The sequence below is a fragment of the Sorex araneus genome, chromosome 2 (assembly GCF_027595985.1).
Source record: "Sorex araneus isolate mSorAra2 chromosome 2, mSorAra2.pri, whole genome shotgun sequence".
In the NCBI taxonomy this organism is placed as follows: domain Eukaryota; kingdom Metazoa; phylum Chordata; class Mammalia; order Eulipotyphla; family Soricidae; genus Sorex; species Sorex araneus.
Genome location: NC_073303.1, coordinates 337,544,805 through 337,569,316, shown reverse-complemented (window position 1 = coordinate 337,569,316; position 24,512 = coordinate 337,544,805). Strand labels below are relative to the sequence as shown.

At 45.9% G+C, this 24,512-nt stretch overlaps 1 protein-coding gene across 6 annotated transcripts in view; it reads left to right on the top strand.

Annotated features, from left to right (window-relative positions):
• The window catches only part of KCTD1 (potassium channel tetramerization domain containing 1), a 202,689-nt gene that overhangs the window by 147,731 nt on the left and 30,446 nt on the right, over positions 1-24,512 (top strand). For 5 of the 6 annotated variants that reach the window (XR_008628691.1, XM_055129521.1, XM_055129523.1 and 2 more), the window contains one exon: positions 6,225-6,403. The exons of the other annotated variant lie outside the window; for it this stretch is intronic. Coding sequence is in view for 4 of the 5 variants with exons in the window: in XM_055129521.1 (XP_054985496.1) it covers positions 6,225-6,403 (179 nt within the window). In the remaining variant the exon portion in view is untranslated. The remainder of the gene's footprint in view (positions 1-6,224; positions 6,404-24,512) is intronic. 6 annotated transcript variants of the gene reach the window in all.

Below are 24,512 nucleotides of genomic sequence, written 5' to 3'. Positions count from 1 at the left end.
TATTGTTGGGCTACACCGTGCCATGCCCAGGGGTTACTCCTGACTCTGTGCTCAGGGATCACTCCTGGCACAAATTGAGGACCATGTTGGAATCAAACCCAGGGCAGCCACCAGCCAGCAAACATACCCTACTCAGTGTACTATCACTCTGGCCCCAAGCTATTTTTAATTTTTAAAAAGTAAAGTCTAGAGAGAGAGCTCAATAGGCTGAGTGCCTGCTATGCATACAGGAGGCCTTCATTCAAGCCTGTGATCCAAATGGTCCCCTGAGCACAAAGCTAGGAGTAATCCCTGAGCACTTCTGGGTGTGACCCAAAACCAAAAAATTAGTAACATCCTTGGGTGGAGTGATAATGCACGCTTACCTTGCACACGACCTTCTGGAGTTTCACCCGCAGAGTCCCATAAGATTCTCTGAGCCTGCCAGGAATAAGCCCTGAGCACTGTTGGATGTAGCCCAAAAAACTAAATTAAAAAAAAAATGAATCACATTCATAGTCCAAATGAAGTTGTTTCAAAAAAATACTTTAATGTTTTAGATGCATTTAGAAACACCTTAGAACTCTAAAAATTAATAAACTGTAATAAACATTGCAAAATTATCAGAATGTTCTCTTTTTAAGTTTACTTTCTTTTAGCAAATAAATTTTGGCAAATAGTCATTCTTTTCATGGTCCCAGGTTAATAATCTAGTAAGGGAGATTCTCAGATACATATTTCACTTTGAAAAAGGAAAAAATAAAACAGAAAGACTCATTGAGAGCATTCACTCCATTTCTGGCAGAGTCAGTGCATGGAAATAGATAAACAGTAGTAACCTTCCTGGCCAGAAGCAAGAAGAATAACTTTTGCTGTTGCAGGTTAGAAAGTAATTGCAGATTAATTCAAAACAGTCATTTTATTTTTTTTTTTTTTTTTTTTTTTTTTTTTTTTGAAGTAAATAGATTTTATTCAGAAGTTGCTGAGGGAGGGAGGAAGGGATAAGTGGGAGAGAGAATAGTAAGAATAACGCGCTCAAGAGAGAACGCGGGCTTCTCCAAAGATGGAGAGAGCTCTACACACATCCTAGCACTAGACACAAAAGCATGAAAGTACACATCTCAAGGGGGGAGATGCGGGCGACACATGTGCTCGGCCACATGGCACAAGCAGCACATGGGCTCAGGCAGCATATGCGCGCCAAAAACAGTCATTTTAAAACAACTTGAAGCATTCAACTTTTCATTGTTTATTTTTTAATCTGTTAATTTAAGATTTTCATCTGAAAAGAAACATCTTTACAGCTCAAATGATCCTTTTGATTTTTAGAAGCCTTTTATGTGGTTGGTTTTGTAGTATCAGGGGTTGAACATGGAACCTCCTACATGCAAAGCAAATGCTTTAGTACCATGCCCAGCTCCTCAAGGATGGTTTTATTTTATGAACCTACTGTGACAATTTCATTCTCTGTTTCCTGTCTTATACTGTGTCGAAAGTGCGGAACTAGCGTTTTGGTCTGAGTGCGCTATCTTATTTTTTTTTTGTTTGTCTCTATCCCATCATGTAAAGCTTGTGTAATGTTTAATCTTTTTCCCACATAGACCTTATCTCCTCGCTGAGCTCCTTTCAAAAGGAGTTACTCTGTGTATATGCTTTAGCACTTTATAAACCATATCCTGGAAGAAAATTTTCATGTCCTGGAAGAAACTTCCTTTGCCTTCTGCCAGTAGTTTTCAGCAACCTTGCTTGGCTTTATTTTTTTAAAGCTTTTTAGATTTGCGGGGAGGTAGAGGGGTGACACCTGAAAGTACTTAGGGCTTTTTCCTGGTTCTGTGCTCAGGGATCATTCCTGGTGGGCTCAGGGGACTATTTGGGACGCCAGAGCCTGAACCCAGGTCGACCACAACATGCATGGCAAGTGTGCAGCCCTGGGTTTGATCCCCCAACATGGCAAAAAGATACAAAGTAAGAAATCATCTGGAACTCAATATGGTAGCCACAGTGGTTACTGAAGTAAGAATCTAAATTAATTACAAAAGTTTTAGGTTTTGTAAAAAAGATTGGGGAGATAGCCCACAGGGTTAAGGCCACAGTCAGGTGTGAGTCCCCGATGGTGGTACACATCGATGTCCACACTACCAGGGGAAGCAGAGGGGGAGGCAGGCTGGAATAGTCGTGATAAAGTCGAAAATGCAGATACAGGCAGCGGAGAGCAAAGTGCTAGAGCATATGTTGTGCATGCCACAGGCCCCCGGCGCCATCAGGAGCCACCTTGGCCTACACACCGGGATTAACCACTGAGAACTGCCAAAACACCCCCGCCACCTTACCCTGCTACCCCCCCCCCACACACACACACTCACACATGTACACCCACATGCAATGAAAGTTCAGCTATTTTCTTTGCAGTCCAAGCCAAGTCTCACCAACCAAATCTCCCGGGGCCTGGGAGCAGCCATGTAAAGAAAGGGACGCCCACAGGGATCGATAATGAAGTCCCTATTCAAGTTAGCCTTAAAAATAAAGAAATTAGGGGCCAGAGGTTGAGCTCAGCACTTGCCTGGCACGTGTGAACAACCCTGTGTTTGATCTTGGGCACTGCAGAAAAATACGGATGAATTTCTTTTACGTTGTAATAGGAAACCTGGAGATAGGAAGCTCAGAGTTGGTTGGTTCAGGGCCCAGCGGTGCCCAGGAGGCCCCAGGTTCTTTCTAGACCTCAGCGCGGCCACCCTGGGCCTGGGCATCCTTCCGAGGCTGATGGGCAGGTGGCTACTGCCCAGTCCCATGTCCCTCGGGACCTCAGTGCCCGGATAAAGAAAAGAAAGTCACAGGGGGAGGAAAGGGGGTTACCTGGTTGTGTAAGATGGGGCATCTGGAGCAGATGCAACAGGCAATCCAGTGGGACCCGCAAGTGCCAAGGTTCCCCAGCTCCAGATCTCCAGCCCAGTTCAGCCTTGGATATGAACAATTCTTCCAAGCTGCACCGAATGCAGACGCCTTTCTGCTCTGTTAGTGAACCACCAGTTAATGCCTTAGAAGTGGCCATGACTAAGGGGAATTGTACAGAAGAGGGAATGCTTCCAGGACGGGCAGCGAGAACCCAGAAGAGCGAGGGGGCTTCACCAAAGTTCAGTTCTGTACCTCACAGCCCTGCTTAAAACCTGACTTCACCTCGTCATCTCGAAACTCCCTCTTTGCCCGTAAGAGTTAATCACCGCCGCCGCCCCCAACTGAAGAAACACTGTTTTAATTTTAAATTTAGCAATATCCATACATTTATGATTTACAATGTAAATGCTATGGATTCTGAGAAATCTGGAATCCTTCAACCAATCAGTTATGCTTTCATTTTTTCCTCCTGCTATATAGACCCTGCAGTGTTAGAACTGTGTTGAATGAGGTCACAGTCTAACTACAGTATTAACCCTGCAAATCTGTTCATTTTTCACCTGGGCACCCTGAGGCAAGATACAGAACGTGTCCGATTGAAAAACTATTACAGAGGGTGCAGTGCTATGATGGGCTGAATTGTGAAAGACAGGATGGGCAGTTGAAGTGTGTGTGTGTGTGTGTGTGTGTGTGTGTGTGTGTGTTTATCCAGGAAATAATTTTTACACAGAAGTCGTGGGCTCTGGAGAGATAACTCAAAGGGTCAGAACACATGCTTTGCATATGGATGGGAGACCGGGGTTCAATCTCTGACACTGTATGGTTCCCTGAGCATCATTGGGTGTGGCCCCAAACCAAAACATAATCATGATAAGAAAGAAGTTAGGGGCTGGAGTGATAGTACAATGGGTAAGGCATTTGCCTTGCACTAGGCCTACCCTGGTTCGATTCTCAGCATCCCATATGGTTCCCTGAGCACCGCCGGGAGTAATTCCTGAATGCATGAGCCAGGATTAACCCCTGAACATCACTGGGTGTGACCCAAAAAGGAAAAAAAAAAAAAGAAGTTAGGTATACTGTATGTCTTACAAGTAGAAGTTGTATATATTAACAGAAAAGTGTGCTTCCTCTCATCTAAATTTTAGAGTATCGAGAACAGAGTACTGTCAGTGTTTCTGAACCTTAACTGTGTTTACCAGCATTTGTGTCTTTGTTTTGAAATTTTCTTCCCTGTTTGATACCTCTAAAATTCTTTGTGTATGTCACAAAGCCTTGTTGTGTCCTCTAATGTTTGCATGATTAAAAACAGACAGGCACATATAAAGGATAATACAGTGATTTGGTTACCCATGAACACAGCACCCAACTTTAGAAGTGAGACGTTAGCCTTTTCTCCAACTCTGCCGGGCTTTGAACACAGCACAGATGGCCAGCCGCGCCCCGGCCACCACCCATTTGGAGTGGATGTGGCTTCTGAAAGACTCGCATTCAGTCCTGCCTGGGCATGGGCTAACGCTAAGTAGTTAAACAGTTCAGCCCCGGGGAGTTCCTAAAGCTGTTTCGGATCATAAAATCTATGATGTTTTGCAAATTTATATTTGATCACGCAGGGTTTTATGTGCAAAAACTCAGTGACTCTCTCCTTATCATCTCATCAAAGACATTCTTCATACTCCCACCCTTATGCTGTGTCGCTGGCTCCGCCGCACATTGTTTGCCTGTTTGACACTCTCTGGCTAGAGGACCAACCTGAGACTATCCCTGTGGCCCGATGCTCGAGGGATCCCAGCCGTAGTGCATGTCTTCAACCGGAGGCTCTGACTGCGTGACCCGTGAGGAAAGCCAGAATCTTGACTTGCCTTAGCTGTGGTTTGGCCTCTAATTGAAAAGCAATCAGTCACATTTGGATTGTGCTGGAAATATTTATATTGCATCGGGGGAAAGACGTCCTATTGCATTTTCTCAAGAGTGCAGTTTCTTCAGCGTGATCTTGCTGTCCCCACCGAAAGCCTCCTGCATGTTGTGCTCGGGAGACCACCGCACACTTCTCCCAGTCACACCACCCTGGGAAACCCCACTTCTTCCAGCAGCTAGGAGGACAAGGAGCACATTTGCACTTGGCACTCTCTTGTCAGAGCCTCCTGGGACCTACGTCCTCTAGGCAGAAGAGCTGGGTGGGGACCAATGGGTAGAGAGCCTGGGTGTGTATGTGTGTGTGTGTGTTTTCACTTAATTGACAGATACATTGATGGTTCCTGTTTACAAGATATGAATGCAGGCTTGAACATTTGTGACTTCTGTTTTCTAGACTTGAAAAGCAGAGACCACATGGGGGAGATAGTACAGGTTAAGGCACTTGACATGCATGTGGCCAACCCCTGGTGTGGTCCCCAGCAGGCACTGCATATGGTCCCCTGAATGTTGCCAGGAGTGGCCCCTGAGCACAGAGCCAGGAGTCAGCCTTGAGTACCTCTGGGTGTGGACCCAAAACCTAATAGAGAGAGAAAAATAAAGCAGAGATTGATGAGCACATTTTGCAACGCAGAAGAGCTAAAAGTTATTCTAACTGTGTAGCTGTAGGAGAGTTTTTTGAGAGAATGAGACCGCAGCCCACATATTTTCTCTGGACGTGGGTTGTTTAAAGTGTTGATTATCTTTTCATCTGGAATGAATCGCTCTGCTCCACATTTACCAGTTATTAAATGTGAGAAGTCAGACTAAGGCCAATGAACAGCACAGCTAGCCCTGAGAGTCCATGAAAAGGGGGGTCATTGCCAGAGGAGAGGGGAGAGGTGGTGGGAGGGATGCACAGAGGCGGGGAGGTGGGCATTGTAAGACAGTGACACACATGCATAAAGCTACCCAAAATTCCACAATATTGTAGGCCAATGAACAAAGTTCAAAATAATAAAAGGAACACAGCAGGTAAGGCACTTGCCTTGCACACAGGTGACCCAGATTCTGTCCCAGCACCTCATATGGTGCCCTGAGCACCACCAGGAGTAACCCCTGAGCATCACCAGGTGGGTGACCCAAAAACAAACAATACCACCAAAACCCAGAAAAAAAATAAAGAAAAACATGAAATGAAATAAAAATAAGAGTTAACCAACTGTGGTGTGAAGGGAATATCAGTTTTCAGCTCCTTGAGTCTGAGCATGGGACAATTTCTCAATTACAGGATTGGTTTTTTTCCTGATCCACATTACAACAGTGAGAGCTGGCTGATTTTCCAGATTTTATTGCAAAATGAGTACCAGCACTCGCTAGTGACTTATTCTTTATGCTGTTATGTTTCCTTTCTCTCCGCTGTAAAAAAGAAAACTTGTCTAAACTTGCTTATCTCTCTGTAGGACAGTCGGCCCAATATGTCAAGACCTCTGATTACTAGATCTCCTGCATCTCCACTGAACAACCAAGGCATTCCTACTCCAGCACAGCTCACAAAATCCAATGCGCCCGTCCACATTGATGTGGGCGGCCACATGTACACCAGCAGCCTGGCCACCCTCACCAAATACCCCGAATCAAGGTAATTCGCCAAACAGAAAACTCACCCTCACGAGTGCATGATGTGATGATGATCTAACTGTTTTCCCTCTCACCCGCGGGACCAACTTAGCACAGCTGCTCTCTGACATGACTGTAAATCCACCAGCCAGGGGTCATCCCTCGACAGGGTCAAGGACCTGGAAAACTAGCCAGCAAGACCTGGGGTTCAGGGGCCGAAGCAATAGTACTGCACGTAGCCCACCTGTGTTGGATCCCCGGCATCCCAAATAGTCCCCCAGCACCGCCAGGAATAATTCCTTAGTGCAGAGCCGGGAGTATCACTGAGTGTGACCCAAAAAAAAAAAAAAGACCTAGAATTTTGTGAGTTTTTCCACTCTATAGAGATCTTCATATTCCTTAGTCTAGTGCAAAAAAAAAAAAAAAAAAAGGAATTGGGGAACTGGAGAGATAGCACAGCGGGTAGGGCGTTTGCCTTGCACTTGGCCTACTTGGGTTTGATTCCCAGCATCCCATATGGTCCCCTAAGCACCACTAGGAGTAATTCCTAAGTGCAGAGCCAGGAGTGACCCCTGTGCATCGCCAGGAGTGACCCCTGTGCATCGCCAGGTGTGACCCAAAAAGAAAAGAAAAGAAAAGGAATTGGACTCTTTTTTTCTGATTTAAGGTTTCTTAGTAGTTCCTAGAGTTTCAATGATTGACTGATTTATTTGTATTTGGGCCATACCCAGCATTCTCAGGGGACTACTCCTGGCTCTGTGCTGAGGCCCAGAGTCTCAGGTGCTTCCAGGGGTCAAACTGGGAGATGCCACCTGTCAGATCAGTGCCTTATGCTCTGTGCTGTCTCTTCAGTTCTGATTCTAGATTTACAGGTGATCACTTTTATAGGTGGCAGCTTTCTAGGTGATGACCAACTTGTGAACCAGAGGAAAAAATAATAAGAGATTCGCCAAACAGTGAAATGTTATATTTTGAACAATATGCAAAAGTGCAGAAAGCCACGACAGATTTGTTTGAAAATAAACAAAAAACAGTGAAGCTTTTGAGAGGTGAAGGCAGATAAGACCAGAGAGACAGCGCAGTGGGTAGGGCACTTGTCTGGCACATTGCTAACCCAGGTTTGATCCCCAGCACCTCGTACGGTCCCCCAGCCTGCCAGGAGTGATCCCTGAGCACAGAGCCAGGAGTAAGCCCTGAGCACGGCCAGGTGAAGAGGGAGAGTACAGACGGGGAGTGCTATACTTACCTCTACTTGAGCATAAGTGTTTCTGCCTAAGAGCTTCCCTGGAGTAGCCGGGAAACCACTCACTCTGCAGTCCAGGACAGGCTCTGGGTATGCCTAGACGTGGACTCCAGTTCTCAGCTCCTGGAAGGGGATTCATTTTCTCGCTTAAAATGAAAAAATAACTCGGAGGGAGGATGGGGAAAGAGGCAGGAGCTCACTTGAGCTGCTGTGGGATTTTGGGAAGGAGGATTTTTTCCCTCCTTGTCTTTGCCCCTGTGAAATGCCAACTTCACTGCTTAGGCTTCAGAATGATGTCAGGTTTCTTGAGGGAAGGACACCATAGGACACCATGCCTCTTTCAGGACAAAGCGAGCTCAAGTGATGGAACAGACACCTAGCATGCAGGAGACCCAAACTGAATCCCTAGTACTGGGGAAAAAATAATTGTGTGTGTGTGTGTGTGTGTGTGTGTGTGTGTGTGTGTGTGTGTATTTGCAAAGTGACAGAATGACAGACACCAGGGAGCTTAAAGTCCAAGCAGATGTCATTGCCAGAGTATTGCTGTCATCCTGAAAACTTGACAGAAAACTTTGCTTTTTTTTTTTAATATCACTTAACTGATATTTTATGAGAATATGTGCATGTTGAGAAGATGAAATGTTTCACCTCTCAATTTCGTTTCTCCAACTAAGATGAGATTATTTTTAAAATTAGATTTATACAATTTTTGTTGTCAAAGTTTGTGCATTTTAAGTGAGATGATCATATATCAATGAATTTTTCTGTATCATTGAATTCCCATCTTCCCTAACTGCATTATAGGTGCTACAGAATCAACTAATAAGATAGCTATATTTCTTAAGAATATCATTATATTAGTATCACTCACTGTATCGCTGTCATTCTGGTTTTCGTCGATTTGCTCGAGCGGGCACTAGTAACGTCTCCATTGTGAGATTTGTTGTTACTATTTTTGGCATATCGAATACGCCACAGGGAGCTTGCCAGGCTCTGCTGTGCGGGCAGTATACTCTCAGTAGCTTGCCAGGCTCTCTGAGAGGGACAGAGGAATCGAACCTGGCTCGGCCGTGTGCAAGGCAAACGCCTTACCCACTGTGCTATCACTCCAGTCCATTATATTAGTAACATTTTTTTAAAAAAAAAAAAAACCTATTTCCATTCCCTCTAACCTGCAGGTAATGCCGACATCAACAACAGAAAATCAGTGTGCCTTTTCAGATGAAAACCTAGTTTTAGGGGCAAATTAAAAAAAAAAATACTCAACCACAGCAAAATTCTGTCTCATCTCAAGGCCTGTTGCTACAGTGTGATAAACTCCAAAGCAGGGAGGGAAGTGTATGAAGTTTGTAATTGCGCCATCTGCTTATGAAGTAAGAAGGAGATTTTCTTCTGTCCCTAGCAGCTGGGTGGGTCTCTTTCCCACTGATCACTGGCCCATGGGGGTTTGGCCTTTGTCCAGCTCCTCAAAATCCCTTAACCAGGCCGGGAGCTGTAGAGGATGAAAGGCAAGAGGCTCTGCTCAGTGCCTCCAGTTCCTGCACTGAAATCACTGGCCACTTTTAATGAAAAATGTTTTACGTTTTTTATGGGTGATTTTGTGTGTGTTGGGAGGGGGGGCACACCCAGGGATGCTCAGGGGTCACTCCTGGCTTCGCACTCAGGAATTACTCCTGGCGGTGCTCAGGGGGACCATATGGAATGTCAGGGATGGAACCTGGATCTGCCGTATGCAAGGCAAACGCCCTACCTGCTATATCATCACTATGTTATTAAAGGCCTTCAATAGTGGGAAGTCCTTTCTTTGGGAGAGTCTTCCGCTGGCCACCTTCTAAGGTATTCTTTTTATTTAGTTTTGGGACCACGCAGTGCTCCAAGCCCATTCTTGGCTCTGTGCTCAGGGATCAGCCCGGGCAAGTCTTAGGGAACATACATATGTGGTACAGGGTATTGAACTAGGACCTGCCACATTCAAGATCGGCACCTTAAGCCCCGTGCTGACTCTTGGAATCCTCCATGGGTATTACTGAGGGTCTTCTGTTTGCCCCTTTTTATCTGTGTGAAACATTCCATGCATCGCAGCACCCCCCAAATAAATCACACGCTCACCACACTCAGCTAGCCAGTGCTTAAAGGAGGGGCGTCTAAAAAGAAATGACCTCTTACGTGTACAACTGTAAGCAATCTCGGTAATTTTTATTCTCATTTTAGAATGATAATATAGTCAATAAAATATATCATCAGGGGCTGGAGCAATAGTACAGAGGGTAGGGCATTTGCCTTGCGTGCGGTTGACCCAGGTTCAATTCCCAGCATCCCATATGGTCCTCTGAGCACCGCCAGGGGTGATTCCTGAATGGAGAGCCAGGAGTAACCCCTGTGCATTGCCAGGTGTGACCGAATATATATATATATATATATATATATATATATATATATATAATCATTATTATTTGCACCTTTTCTTTTTTAACTTTTCTAATGTTGCTACTTGAAAATACAAATCACATGTCTTATTTTCATTTTATTTCTATGGAATAGCTCCCAGCCCATCACAGTAGTTTTTGGTTTTGTTTTTCCCTCCTTAACAGCTTATGAAACCTAGTCCTTCCCCAACTTGATTCTTGAATGCATTGTAAATGGATTTTCATTTTCATCTAGCTCATTAGAAGAGATAAAACTGTTACTCCTCCTTCACAAACTGTCTTCACTACCTTGGGCCACAGTATCACAGGAGCCACAGCAAAAATGATTTGTGGTTCATTAGTCCCTGGTCTGAATGCTGCTGCTGCTGTTTGTTCATCCACTCGTTGTTTGGCCATGAATATGTCGAGATTCTAAGCACCTGTCTTCTCTCTTGTAAAACAGACGCAGAAGATGTCTTCTTGCAAGGTTATTGAAAGGATTAAATATGATTATGAAAAGCACGCCATGGCCCAGTGCCCATGGCATCGCATTGCTTTTATACTTAATCTCCTGCCAAGCCCAACAATTGTTTCTTTTCAAATCGCTTTCCAAATTCCAAATATATCCCATTCCTTCATTTCCTAGACCATGGAAACACCCTCACTTCTGGACTCTTGCCTGGGTTACTACTCACTCAAGGAAGTTCTAGCCTGAACCTTCTGGTTCTTTATTTTCAATGCCCTCACCTGTCACAGAGCTGCTGAGCTGTTCCAACATTATATTTAGCACAAGGAGATATTTTTAACAATATGTAAAGACTTTTTGAAATAAGCCTTTCAATGTAACTCTGTTTCCGTAGCTTATACCTAAGCCAGTGACACTGGTTTCCACATCCAATTGACCACTGTGTATTTCTTGCTCCCTCTTGGTTTTTACTTTTTGATTTTTTTTCAGGGGGGAGGAGGGTGGAAGGGAAGGATGGGAGGAAATTCATCATCATCATTATCATCATCATCATCATCCCGTTGATTGTCGATTTTCTCAAGTGGTCTCAGTAACATCTCCATTCGTCCTAGCTCTGAGATTTTAGAAGCCTCTCTTTACTCTTCCTTTCCAATGGTGCTGCATTGGAGGCTCTTTCAGAATCAGGGGAATAAGACCCAGCATTGTTACTGGTTTTGGCATATGAATACACCACAGGGAGCTTGCCAGGAAATAGGAACCAGTTTATTTTATTTTATTTTATTTGTTGGTTTGAGGCCACATCCAGGTGTGCTCAGGGCTTACTTTTATTGCCCTACATTCAGGGATCACTCCTAATGTTGTTCAGGGGCCCGCCTGTGGTCCAGGGGATGAAACCTCGGTCAGTTGTATATGAAGCAAGCACCTTCCCCACTGTGCTTTCTCTCCAGCCCAGGAACCAGCTTAATGGAATTCATACAAACATCTTTGTGGACAAAGATGTGGGAATAATTTTGCATATTTTTCTCATAGATGTCAGGTGTCCCTTCCAATTTCTGAAGGAAAAAAATACTTTGCATATTATTAATCTTCTAAGATAAATGCTGGGACATTGGGTGGCTCTTAACTATAGAATTACAAATAAATCCATTTGTGTTCTCTAGATTCTAGGGGTACTTTTAAGTGTCCTCACCAGTGGAAACATCCCCTATGCTCTCTCCCACTTTAGAGTACCCTCCTTCCCTTCTTGAACCTGCCCTCCATAGCAGATGGACCTATTTCTGTTCCCACCATCAGTACAAAATACAGTTCCCTTTTCTGTGCCAGCACTTGCTATTTCCGGTCTTCTTGTTGTTAATTTGTTTTTGTGGTGTCGGGACTCATACTCAGGGCCTCACACAGGCAGAGCGTGTCCTGTACCCCGAGCCTCATCCCTGGCCTTGTCCTTTGGATCGTAGTCTTTCTAACAGGTGCCATGGCTCTGTGACTCTCAATGATTAGTGACACTGAATGCTTCTTCATTTACCTATTGGCCTATGTCTTCAAGGAGATGGCTAATCAAATCCTCTGTCTATTTAAAAATGAGATTTATTGGTGGTGTGGGGAGGGAGTTCTTTATTTTTACTTTATTTTTTTGCCCAGATTGTATGAGTTCTTTATATATTTCTAAATGACTTTTATTCTGTATCTCTTTAACCTGCCCTCTTGGCTCAAGACCACCTCCAGAACATTGTTCCCGCAAAGTAGTACAATAGGCCACCAGGCAGCTCATTAGAAGCACCTGGGAAGCATTAAAAGGCCACACAAAGCCTTGCCCCAGTCCAATAAAGTAGGAGCCTTGGTTATTTTCCTAAGAGATCTTGATTTTCACCATCTGGCTTTGAACAACACCAAGATATATGGCCCCTGTAAGCAATATAAGCTTCTCTCTCCATGAATATTTCATATTGTATCATAATGGCCCTTTCACTGAAAGAAAATACCTGTACATCTATATTTCTTTCATCGCCAAGGTTCCTTGGTTCCGCTGTGTGCTTAGTGGAAGCACACAGTGAAGGCCCTGAATAAGCAAGTTGACTTTTACATCTCACAACAAGGTGAATTACTCATATCATTAGTCATTTCCACCCGGGTTTTTGGTTTTTGTGGAGTTTTGTTTGTTTGCTGGTTTAGCTGAAGGAATGGCAGCTTACAAATTAACTGAATTAACTGCATAAATCAGTGTGTGCTCTGTCTTTTTTTTTTTGGGGGGGGGTCACACCCGGCAATGCACAGGGGTCATTCCTGGCTCATGCACTCACGCACTCAGGAATTATCCCTGGCGGTGCCCAGGGGACCATATGGGATGCTGGGATTCGAACTCGGGTCGGCTGCGTGCAAGGCAAACGCCCTACTTGCTGTGCCATCACTCCAGCCCCTGTGCTCTGTCTTTATCAGTGTGTTTTGTGAGATGCAAACCAGCTCTTTGGAGGTGCTTGTGACTCTCAGTGAAAATACTTTTAAAGTATTTTAGAGTATACCACCTCAGTGAAAATACTTTCAGAGAAGCCCAGGTCTCCAGTAAGTTGTAAGCTTCAGCAAGGGAGGTATATACCTCACTGTGCTCTTGTCTTGAGCCCTGTGAATTTTGAGGACAGATCTGGTTATATCCCTTCTATTTTCATAACTAAAAATCTAAAAACAGATTTTTAGGGTAACTAAAACCAGTGTCAAATGACATGACTTATTTAAAATCACTCGCCGACCACATCGTGGTATTAAAGGAATATTCTATGGCAGTTTTAGAGAACATACAAGTCTGAATTCAAAGTTAAGTCCTTTTCGTTCCTTATTATCACCACTCACATAAACAATATTAATAATAACAGCTGTATTGAGAGTTCTTCACATGTGGACTTTTTAAAAGCCAGGAAGTGGGCTAATTAACAGAAACTATCTGCCGGTAATAAAGCAGGGGTCTTAGCTCAAAGAGCTGACTGTCAGCCCTTGACCTGGGGTGAAGGACCAGATCTCATGTTACAACCCCCTGAGCCATCCAATCTGACGGCTTGACAGAGCTTTTGTGTATTTTAAACCCAATACACTAGTTAACTCCCACATAAGTAGATTATGCTAAATTGGTCTCTCCTAAATAGCAGAATAGTTACTAAGCACACTGGCATATGTAGGTAATTGCAAAACTCAAGAGACGTTCAGCCTTGGAGTCGGCACTTGTGGCCACCCAAGGGGTGCGTGTCTGTGGAGCTTTGGGATCGAGATGCCAAGTGTGTGTGCCTTGCCAGGGGAGAGCTGGCTGCTGGCTGGCGTTTCTCTCCCATGGGTTAGCCCTTCCAGGACCGCTTATGTGGCGCTGTGCTGAAGGGGAAGGTCTTAGGAGATTGGTGCACACACTCCGACAAAGATTGAAATCTAACATTTGGATTTCCGTGTAATTGTGATCTGCCTAGGGAGTTTGCTCTGATCCCGAGTCGGGGCTGGGCATTCTGAGCCGTGACTGTATGCCTCCGTGGTTTCCACTGAAGCCTGCAGTCCTCAGATGTGGGTCTGAGGCATCACCCATCACACAGGTTCCCACTGCCACAGAAATGCCTCCTCCCCCTCCCCAAATGAACTGCATGGTCTTTGCCAAACAGTTCCCTGATCCCTCTTTCAGAATTGTTGCATGACATTAAGTTGTTGTTTTGTTTTTTTTGTTTTGTTTTTTTTTTTATAATTTTGTTAGAACCTATTTGTAAGTCACTGTCTATGAAATGTATTTTATTTTTTAATTCCAAGATGTACTGTAATTAAGGTACTGTGTTTACGATGGTGCTGAATTAATGGTCTTGGTGTACCTTGCTATCTCATTCCACCGCCGAAGTGTCCACCCAGGGCCCTGCATCACTTCCCATCAATGTCTAGAAGTTAAAATAAATGAAAGGAAAAAAAATCACAGGACTGGGGAGATTTGGGCTGAGAGTACCAGAGTGATGCATAGCACGTGGGAGCCCCAGGTTTGAGCTCCAGTAAACATGGTCTCCCAGCACTACTGGAGCTGACCCTGAACATCACCAGTTATGTCCCCCCTCCATCACACACACACAAAGAAACCCTGAATGAAAAATAAATCTGAATATTTGTGGTTATTGGAGGAGTCTTTGGGTTGGCCAACAAACTACACTGCATCATCTGAGTGAGCGGTACTGCAGGGGAACTGGGGAATTGTGCACGTGGATCAAATGATGAGGACCTGGATGGGTCAGATCAGTTGATCTTTTAAAAAAGAAAGAGAAGAAAATGAGTTTACAGACAAAGTTCAAAGAAGGAAAAAAAAATAAAAACACCTGGTAACTAAAAAACGGAAAGTTTCTCCAGGGTACCGGGGAAATGTTTCTCTTTCCGTTTCTTCTTTTCATCTAAGAATATTGCTTTTTCCAAAATTGCTCCCCGATTGTATAGGTAAAAAGTAAATGAAACCAACTTCAAAAGCCTTTTCTGTTTTTGGATGGTGAAACTGGATTTTCTATTTAGTGCTGCAAAGCCGGTCCTTCAGTTACTTCAGCTGCACCTTGGCAGATTCTGCAAGCTTCCGTGGCCACTTGGGAACAAAGCAGACCTGGCTTTTAAAGTAATCTAACAGAGAGTCCTGTCTTAGAGCACAGTTCAAAGGAAACGGAAGCCCTACCCAGTCCCAGGTCTGTCCCTGGCATGCCTTTCATTCATTCTGCAGATTCTTTGCCCCATCAGCCAGAGCAGACACTGGCCGAGGGGACCTTGCTCTCATAATTTATCCTGGAGAGGGAGACAGTAAACAAGTCAAGGCAAGAAACAGGATCTGAGGGCATGGGTTGTGGCTCAGTCGCCGAGCACGTGCCCTGCATGCATGAGCACTGGCTTAGAGCCCCAGACTGCAAAAAAGAACAACTGGGAAACAGTATTTGAAGACTAGTAAGTGAAGTAATAACAAGGGACGTGAGCCCATGTGGAGGTAGAGTTTAAAGATAAGGATAATCTCATTGCTCTGTTTCATTTGTTTTCAGGAAACATCTCCTTTCTTCTACATTTTGGGGACATGATCTAGTTTTGTTTTGTTTTTTCCTTTTTGGATCACACATGGTGATGCACAGGGGTCACTCCTGGCTCTGCATTCAGGAATTACCCCTGGTGGTGCTCAGGGGATCATATGGGATGCTGGGAATCGAACCCAGGTCGGCCACGTGCAAAGAAAACACCCTACTCGCTGTGCTATCGCCCCAGCCCCCACATGATCTAGTTTTTCATGAAGTTTAGAAGCAAATGTTATCACTTTAGTTGCACAAGCCACACTGCCCTGTGCTCATCCTGAGTTCTGTCATTTACCTCTTCTCCGTTCCCTGATGTGTGGCGAGACTCTTCACCTCACAAGAACGAAAGTACTTAGCACAGCTCCTCTTGTTGAAGTCTGACCAAAAAACGGGCGTCAGGACAGAGACACAGAGGGACAGAGATGGAGCCCGTGTGAGTTACACAGGGGGCTGGATCTGACTAGCCACAGAAAGCCGAGCCCCCAGTCTCACTCACAGAGAGTTTATGTACAAGGTGCTTCAAAGGACATTTGGGGATAAGTACACCCTTTACAGTTTTTTTCCCCCAAAGTTCTTTTCACGCCCCCCATCCTGTTTGACAGCCCCCTCAAATCCTCTTTTTACAGCTTTATCTGGCGCCTTTGGTCCCATCTGATCTCTGGGAGGAGTTTACTTCCCATAGCTTTATTAGGCCCATTTGGTCCTTGGGAGTAACTTACTGCCTGCTCAGACCCGCTCAGACCCTGAAGTGATTTATTGTCTAGAGAGTTTACTCCTAATTCACTTTCTGGGCCAGGGATGTGGAAGTGCTCGAGGCCAGCTTGTCTGCAGGTCACTGGCTAGTCCTGTAACCCTGATGCTATTTTCTGATATGTTTGCTTTATTCTGCATATGCTAGACACTGAAGTAGAGAAATCCCTGTGGGCACAAGCCCTTTGGAGGGAGATCCACAAGGCTGGTGAGCCATCAGCCTATCCCCCAGCTCAGAGTGGGCAGATGGTGAGGCCACCCGGGACCACTTGCCTCTGGGCCCATGGATGGCAGAGCAGAGAACTGGGGGCGGTGAACAGCAGGTCACCCATGTGAAATCGCTTAGGGTGGAACTTTGGGTCATGTTCTTGATTTTTAGCAAATTTCTGCTTGCCGAAAACTCAACCTCACCTTAAAATAGATAACCCTCTCCCTGGAGACCTTTCTCATATAGCTTTCATTCCTGGTTTGTTGGGGGCCACTCCTGGCAGTGCTCAGGGACTCTTCCTGACTCAGGGAGTCATGTGGTGCCCGGGATGAGCCCAGGGAGAGCTGCGTGCGGGGCAGTGCCTTTCCATTGGTACTTACCTCAAGTCTGGAGTTTTCTCTCCTCTGTATCTGCCTGTAGTTTTCAGGCATCTCTTTTGTTCAGACCCCAGTATCTTGTGTCAAAGTCTGCTCAGAGCAAGGAACAGTATTGACCTTGGGCTGGTCACCTTGACATTTGTTAATGGCCTCTCAGCAGTTAATAGCACCTGGGAGGAGAAAAGCATTAGCAAATAGTTCAGTGACCAGCTTTGACCCTATTGTCCCCCCACAAGCAGAACAGCTAACCGGAAGACCTAGCTGTGTGGGGCAGCTCATGGGGTTGGGAATACCCAGGCTAATCGGTATGCCCGGCACCCCTTCATGCCAGCCACCTCCCTTCCTGGAATGGCTGGCCCAAGGTACCCCGTCAGTGCAGCAGGCTGTCCCTGGGTTTCAGGTGCTTTCCACACAAAACGCACATGTGGGCACATACCCACGTAGCTCCCCAAACACTTTGCAAATGCACGTTTCTACAGTATGCCCTCGATGTCCTGTATCATTGTATCACTGTCATCCCATTATTCGTTGATTTGCTCAAGCGGGCACCAGTAATGTCTCCATTGTGAGACTTGTTGTTACTGTTTTTGGCATATCAAATACGCCACGGGGAGCTTGCCAGACTCTGCCATGTGGGCGGGATACTCTCGGTAGCTTGCCGGGCTCTCTGAGAGGGATGGAGGAATCGAACCCAGGTCGGCCGCATGCAAGGCAAACACCCTATCTACTGTGCTATTGCTTTGCTATCGCCCTCAGTGTCCTACATTTGTTTTTTTGGGGGGTGTTGAGGGGGGCTCATACCTGGTAGTACTGGGGGCAGGGAGGGCTACATACTGCTCTGGTGCTATGGCACGGGGGACACACAGAGCTGGGGAACCCCACGAGGCTCCTGATCCACATGCTGCATCTTCCGATTTGTTCTGCCTGGCACAGAGCAAATGCTTGATGCATATTTGTCCAACTGTCAAATGAGTCTTGATGAAATGTTTCCCTTCGTGACCTGGAACAATTCAGGCACCAGAGGGTCAATGAAGTGTGAAGGTCAAACGCTTTGAATCCTGGGGTGCTAACAACAGACTGCTAACAACAGGCCTGGGCCGATCTGGGCATTCCGGGGCCGATCTGGGCAGCAATGCCCGGGAAGAGCTTTTGGGACCTAGTCTGAAGGGAAGAGCTGAGGGAAAGGGACCAAATCAACTCTGTCACAAGCCAGACGCCTGGGAGCTAGGTTAACAGAAAGGTGACTCCTGTGCTCTTGGTGTTCTCCCCCAGTGCATACCTTTCTCCCAGGGCCCTTTCTGAGGTGACCGGGAAATGCAGGCCTCTGGCCCCGGCCGCTGACTCCCTGTCTCGGGAGGGGAGGGAAGCGTGGAGGGACGCTCCAGGAAGCAGAGCAGGTGGGCTGAGTGGGAAAGCCACTGACGTGGCAGGAGAGAAGTGGGTTGGGTTCGGTTTTCAGTTGATTCCGACTGGATTCTCCTCACCCAGTAAATCTCACTGAATTCACTTTGATCTGTTATGATGAATAGGATCATTGAGCAAAGGCAGGGCCACTGCTGCCGTGAGTGATGTTTCACGTTCCCCTGTCACCTCTCATCACACAAGAAAGCACTTTCATGGTAACGAACCAGGGGCTGGAGCAATATATATTGCCTTGCACGCGGCCAACCCAGGTTCGATTCCCAGCATCCCATATGTTTCCCTGAGCACTGCCAGGAGTAATTCCTGAGTGCAGAGCCAGGAGTAACCCCTGTGCATCGCCGGGTGTGACCCAAAAAGCAAAAAAATAAAAAAGATAATGAATCAGATTCCACTGTTTGGAACATCGATCGATAGATATTTCATAGGAGATGGAGGTAGTCCTTTACCAGATTAATTCATGAAAACATAGGCTCTGTCGTGTTCTTGAGAACAGTTGCGTTAGAAGAGCATAAAGCAGACAGTGCAGCTCATGGTCCCCGGCCTATCATGACTTTGGACATAGACTCTGTAGATTCTGTTGCATAACCCTGATCCTGGCGAAGTGCTTCACTTGGGAGTTCTTGATGGCAAAATGTGGACCTGTATTATAACATCGCAGATGCCTTTTCAAAAGACAAAGTGCATTTTGGCCACATGGAGAGCTTTGTGGGCAAGAGCTCTCTATCCATGGTGTTATTATCCTTATGTCTGCCGTATCTCTCTGATACTATCTTTCTAAGGCATGTGATCTGATTGATGTCAATAAATAGAAAACTCTAGTCAAGGTGTGTATTCTTAGCCAGTATCAAACAGCTTGTAAATTATTGCCTAGTTGGAGGAGTCTTTTATGAAGCCCGTGCAGAAAATCAGCTCCTCCCCCCCACCCCCCCACACAAAAACACTATCATCCAGCAGAAGTTTTTATTCTATTCACATCCAAACACGTGGCATCATTTGTATGGCAGCTTAGAGGTCTTCATAAATAATAATAAACTCCGAAAATCACACTGAAAGGTCGCTTGGGCATCCAGGAACACACAAACGGCTCTGCTGAAATCTGGGTGTGTTCATAGAAAAGTTCAGTTCACGGCATCTGCCAGGCAGTTCAGTCTGTTTTCATTACGTAAAGTACCTATTAAAAAGACCATTTCTTTTCATTAGGAAGCCAGGATATATAGCCTCAAGTAGACAAATTATCAATATTCTGCTCCTGAAGGATTACTCTCCGTTCCTAGAGATAGAAATCAACCCAAAGCACCCCAAGGTGGGTGTGTAGTGCTTCATAAGCTGTGCTTTCTGCATGCGGCCCGCACTGGGGAGAAGTCAAAGGGGGGGGAGAAGCCTGTTGCCCTATTACAGATGTGTGTGCTTCTGGGTTGCATTTTGATAGCCAGAAGATTCCAGTCTGATGGCAATCCCTGTACAGTGTAGCACTGTCCTCCTGTTGTTCATTGATTTGCTCGAACGGGCACCAGTAACGTCTCCATTGTGAGACTTGTTATATCTCCATTGTGAGACTTGTTACTGTTTTTGGCATAGCAAATACAACACGGGTAGCTTGCCAGGCTGTGCAATCCCTGTACAAATAACATTTTTTTTAAACTATGTTTCAGGGGGCTGGAGCAATAGTACAGTGGGTAGGGCATCTGCCTTGCATGCAGCTGACCTTAGTTCGACCCCCAGCATCCCATACGTCCCCCGAGCACCACCAGGAGTGATTCCTGAGTGTAGATCCTGGAATAACCCCTGAGCATCGCTGGGTGTGACCCCCAAAACAAACAAACAAAAACTATGTTTCAGTGACACAAATTTCTTTGCCAGACTGTCTAAACCTGATCAAGATGCCGTGTCAGTGGAAACGCTGATGCAGTGAAATGCAATGGGAATGAGAATACAGGGGATGAGAATGCAGTGTCGGTGGGGAAGATGCCGTGGCATCCTGCTGCCACGTGCCCAGTAATGCCATTGCTCTTTTTTTGCTGTTTTTGGTAGCAGTGATTATTTGTACTCTTATGCAACTTTTCTCAGAGTGCTCCCCAAAGGCAGCAGATAAATTGCAACTGTACATAACAGCTAACCACCACTTTGAAAAAGCAGCAAACCTCTTACCAGGCTGAGCAGGCTCAGTAACTGAAAAGTGAATTTGAGCTCGCCCAAACTTGTTTCGGAGATTTGAACTGATTGTGTTCCAGAACTCCCACCCAGCCTCATTAGTGTTGGCTAGGCTCCTGCCATCTTCCTAAAATTGATTTAAAAGAAACAGAAACAAAGGGAGAGGAGCTCAAGATGACCCTGAGGGCTTTCAAGCTCACCTTTAAAAATGGAAAGTTTTGGCTTTCACGGTGCTTCACACCCAGCACTTAAAAATGAAAAGTTAGAGGAACCAGTAGAGGAAGCAGCACTATTGTTTGCTCAGTACTAACACTTGTTAGCTTCCATAGAGCCATCTGAGAAAGAAGAGGGGAAAGTGAGTAACTATAATTGTTAGCAGAGTTTTGTGATTCCTTGAATGCAGGTTTTGACTTAGTGCTTTGTTGGAAGAGATGGGGAGAAATATTGGCAGCCCAGTATGGACCCCGTAGAGGACCAGCATGGTGCCTCTGGGTAAATTCTTGACTATGCTAATTAAGTTCGAGCTCCAGCAGGGTGTAGATGGTTACACAAGACACTCAGCTCCAATGACGTGTTGCTTGTTGCTGCTGAAGGCAGAGAGCTCTCAGCCGCCTGGTTCTTTATTTCCCAACCACACACACCCGAGAATGTTGTCTTTGAATCATGAGCTGGTATCAGCTTAATATTTTTCACATGTCATCTTGATTTGGTGACTGCTTAATCATCTTGCAACATAAATTCAGACTCCAAGCTTCACCATGTAAGAAATCAAGGAGATACATGGTTCAGCATAATCAGAAGAAGCAATGGGCATTTCTTAAGTAGAAGGGGTGTGTGGGTATTTCATAAGTTCTTTAAGAGCTGTGTGCATTTTTGAAGTTGTATGAATGTGACTCTTGTCCAGTTTCTAGCAGGCGTGCTTCAGCGTCCTGAGGCTAAATCTCCTCCCTGTGGCTTTGTTGTCTTAAAGCCTAGTTTCCAAAAGTGTTTCTAAGTTTCCAAATCATAGAGTGACAGATTCATTAATTCATTTTTATTAACCCACCCACCTTTTGATACTCTTGAGTATGTAAATGAAACTGAATTGTAAGTCCGTTGAATGATGCTATTAACCAAAGGCGAGAAAGAGAAAGAGACAAGAGAAAGAGAGACTGTTGGTTGTATCTAAAAGAAGAAAAGGATGCAAGAAGTCAGTAAATTCCATTTTCTTTCATGTACCTATTTGATTTTTGAAAAGCATCAACCTTCTCTGTAGATAAATTATATTCCTCTTGCTCTCTCTAAAACCTGGGGGCATGCCCAGTAATGCTCGAGGGCCTGCTGCTATTACTCCCAGAGAGGTGTGAGCACTGTTGCAGGGTAGGGTAGAATATAGTTCCAGGGATTAGGCCTGGGCCCTCACACCTGACAGGCGTAGGCTGTACTACATCAGATTCATCCCCAGCCCACCTTTCTTTCTTTCCTTCTTTCTTTCCTTCCTTCTTTCTTTCTTTCTTTCTTTCTTTCTTTCTTTCTTTCTTTCTTTCTTTCTTTCTTTCTTTCTTTCTTTCTTTCTTTCTTTCTTTCCTTCCTTCTTTCTTTCCATTACACACTGTGTTGGGACTGGAGCGATATAGCACAGCGGGTAGGGCGTTTGCCTTGCATGCAGCCAACCCAGGTTCAATTCCTCCATCCCTCTCAGAGAGCCCGGCAAGCTCCCCGTGGCGTATTCAGTATGCCAAAAACAGTAACAATAAGTCTCATAATGGAGACATTACTGGTGCCCGCTTGAGCAAATCGATGAGCAAGGGGATGAGGGTGCTACAGTGCTACACACTGTGTCAAGATGCTGATTCTCCCCCTGATAGGTGCTAAGTAAACAATTTAAATGCTTTGTTTTAAGTTACCGTTTGTAGACCCAATTAGGAGAGGGAGAGGCAGACGAAATTAAAAATAGAAATAGCTGGTGTTGCCATAGTTCTGTAAAAGTGTCATATAATCACTTAGACCCATTTTTCTTATTTTTTGTTTGTTTGGTGTTGGTTTGCTAATGTGTTTTTGGTTGGGAGGTACACCAGGCAGTATTCAGGGGCTGTTCCTGGATTAATGCCCAGGAGTCACTTCCTGAAGTGCTCAGGGAGCCAGATGGTGCCTGGGATCGAACCCAGGGCCTCTGCACCACCAGCATAGCCTCCAGCCCTCTGCCAGATCCTCTCTCTCTCCAGCCCAACCTTCATGGATTTGTGACTCGTCACATATCGTGAAGTGAAGTTTGCAATAGTAAAATTCCAAATGAAAAAGGGACAGGTTCTGTTCCACATCTCGTCATCACCGGTCACCACTAAGTAGGGCAGAGACAGTACGGCCTCTGGGAGACAGTTTTGAGGTTGCCGGCTGAGCATGCTCTCTTTGGAGCGATGCATGGCAGAGCTGCAGGAGCTGGAAGGTCCGAGATAGAGCCCCAATACTCTGGGATCCGGGTAAGAACAGTCACTCGGGAACAGACAGGACTCCATGGGCGTACAGGCAGTGTGGGTGTCTAACAAGAAACGAGAAAACTGGAGCCTCCCTGAGAGATACAGTTGTCAGGGCAGGCAGCCTCAGTTTCCCATCAGTGAAAATCTCTTTGGAATGTGGAGGGCTTCCCGAGCAGTGCTCAGCTAAGGAGGCCCCAGTGATACTCAGGCAACCAAGCCTGGTGGGTTGGGGGGTGGAGGGTGTCAGGCCGGGTGCCACTCAGGCCACGTGGTGCTGGGTCCCCCAGAGCCTCACCCAGCAGAGCTCAGGGGACTGTGATGCCAGTGATTGAACTGGGGCCCTAACCCCTGGGCTCTCTCCCCGCCCCAGCTGTGAAAGTTTCCCGGAAGAGAATTGTAGCGGGATTCAGTAGGATCAAGTTTTTTCGTTTTTAGGGCTTAACACAAAGTCTCAAAAGAAAGTAGACTATTGTAACTCTCCCCCACCCCACCCCCCACCCCGAATGGTAATTACGAGAAATGGAAAACATATTCTGGAGTTTGAAATCAAGAGAGAAGGGGAGTGTGCCCTGTGCCTGTAAATATAGAACGGATTGTTGAGAGCGGCAGGGGGTGGGCTGGGGGAGACCCCTGAGGATTGGGGCTGGCTTTTGCGCCAATTCAAGAGCAAGAGAAACCTAAACGGGGGCTGGAGCGATAGCACAGCGGGTAGGGTGTTTGCCTTGCACGCGGCCAACCTGGGTTCAATTGCCAGCATCCCATATGGTCCCCTGAGCACTGTCAGGAGTAATCCCTGTGCATCACCAGGTGTGACCCAAAAAGAAAAAAAAACGAAGCCTAAACAGAAACTGTTAGTGCGAAGATGCCAAGGTAGGCTCCCTAGAGAGGCTGATGCTGGGCTAATGTGAGGAAATTAGTGGAAATTTTAAGCAACTGCTCAAACCAACGGCCCAGGTGATCCTAAAGATGTTCTTCCAATAAGGTACTTGCCTGGCAAGCAGCCCACCTAGGTTGATTCCTGGCACCGCATATGGTTCCCTGAGGCCCTCCAGCTTGATCCCTGAGCACAGAGCCAGGCGTAAGCTCTGAGCACTGCCAGGTGTGGCCCAGAAAACAAGCAAAAAAAGATTCCTTGTGAAAAAGAAAAAAAAAAAGACCTCTAAGGATGCACCTTGGACAGTATTTCTTGAGTCCGGGCCTGGTGGACAGAGCCCGCTGGGCAGTGAGGGCATAGCAGGAGCCCACCGCCACTTTATTGCCACTGGCATAGAACTGGCACCTCATGGCTGGGTGTCTTAACTGCAGTGCCCTGGCTGTAGCCACCCAGTTGGAAAGACTGAGCGCTGTGCACTGCATGGAGTCAACTCTCAGGGAATGTAGCTCTTACTAGACATCCGGTCTCTTTGGGCAAATTATCATCCCATTTTTCAGATGAAGAAATCCGAAGTCTAACTGATTTGGCCTTGAAGACGGCGAAGCCAACATTGAAGCTCAGGTTTCTGAGTCTTAGGGCTGGGTGTGCCAGGGCATCCCTACAACAATGCCAAAAGCACAGTGCCCAGTGCTCCTGAATAAGGTGCCGCTGCCAACACCCACAGGATCTCTGTGGGTTCG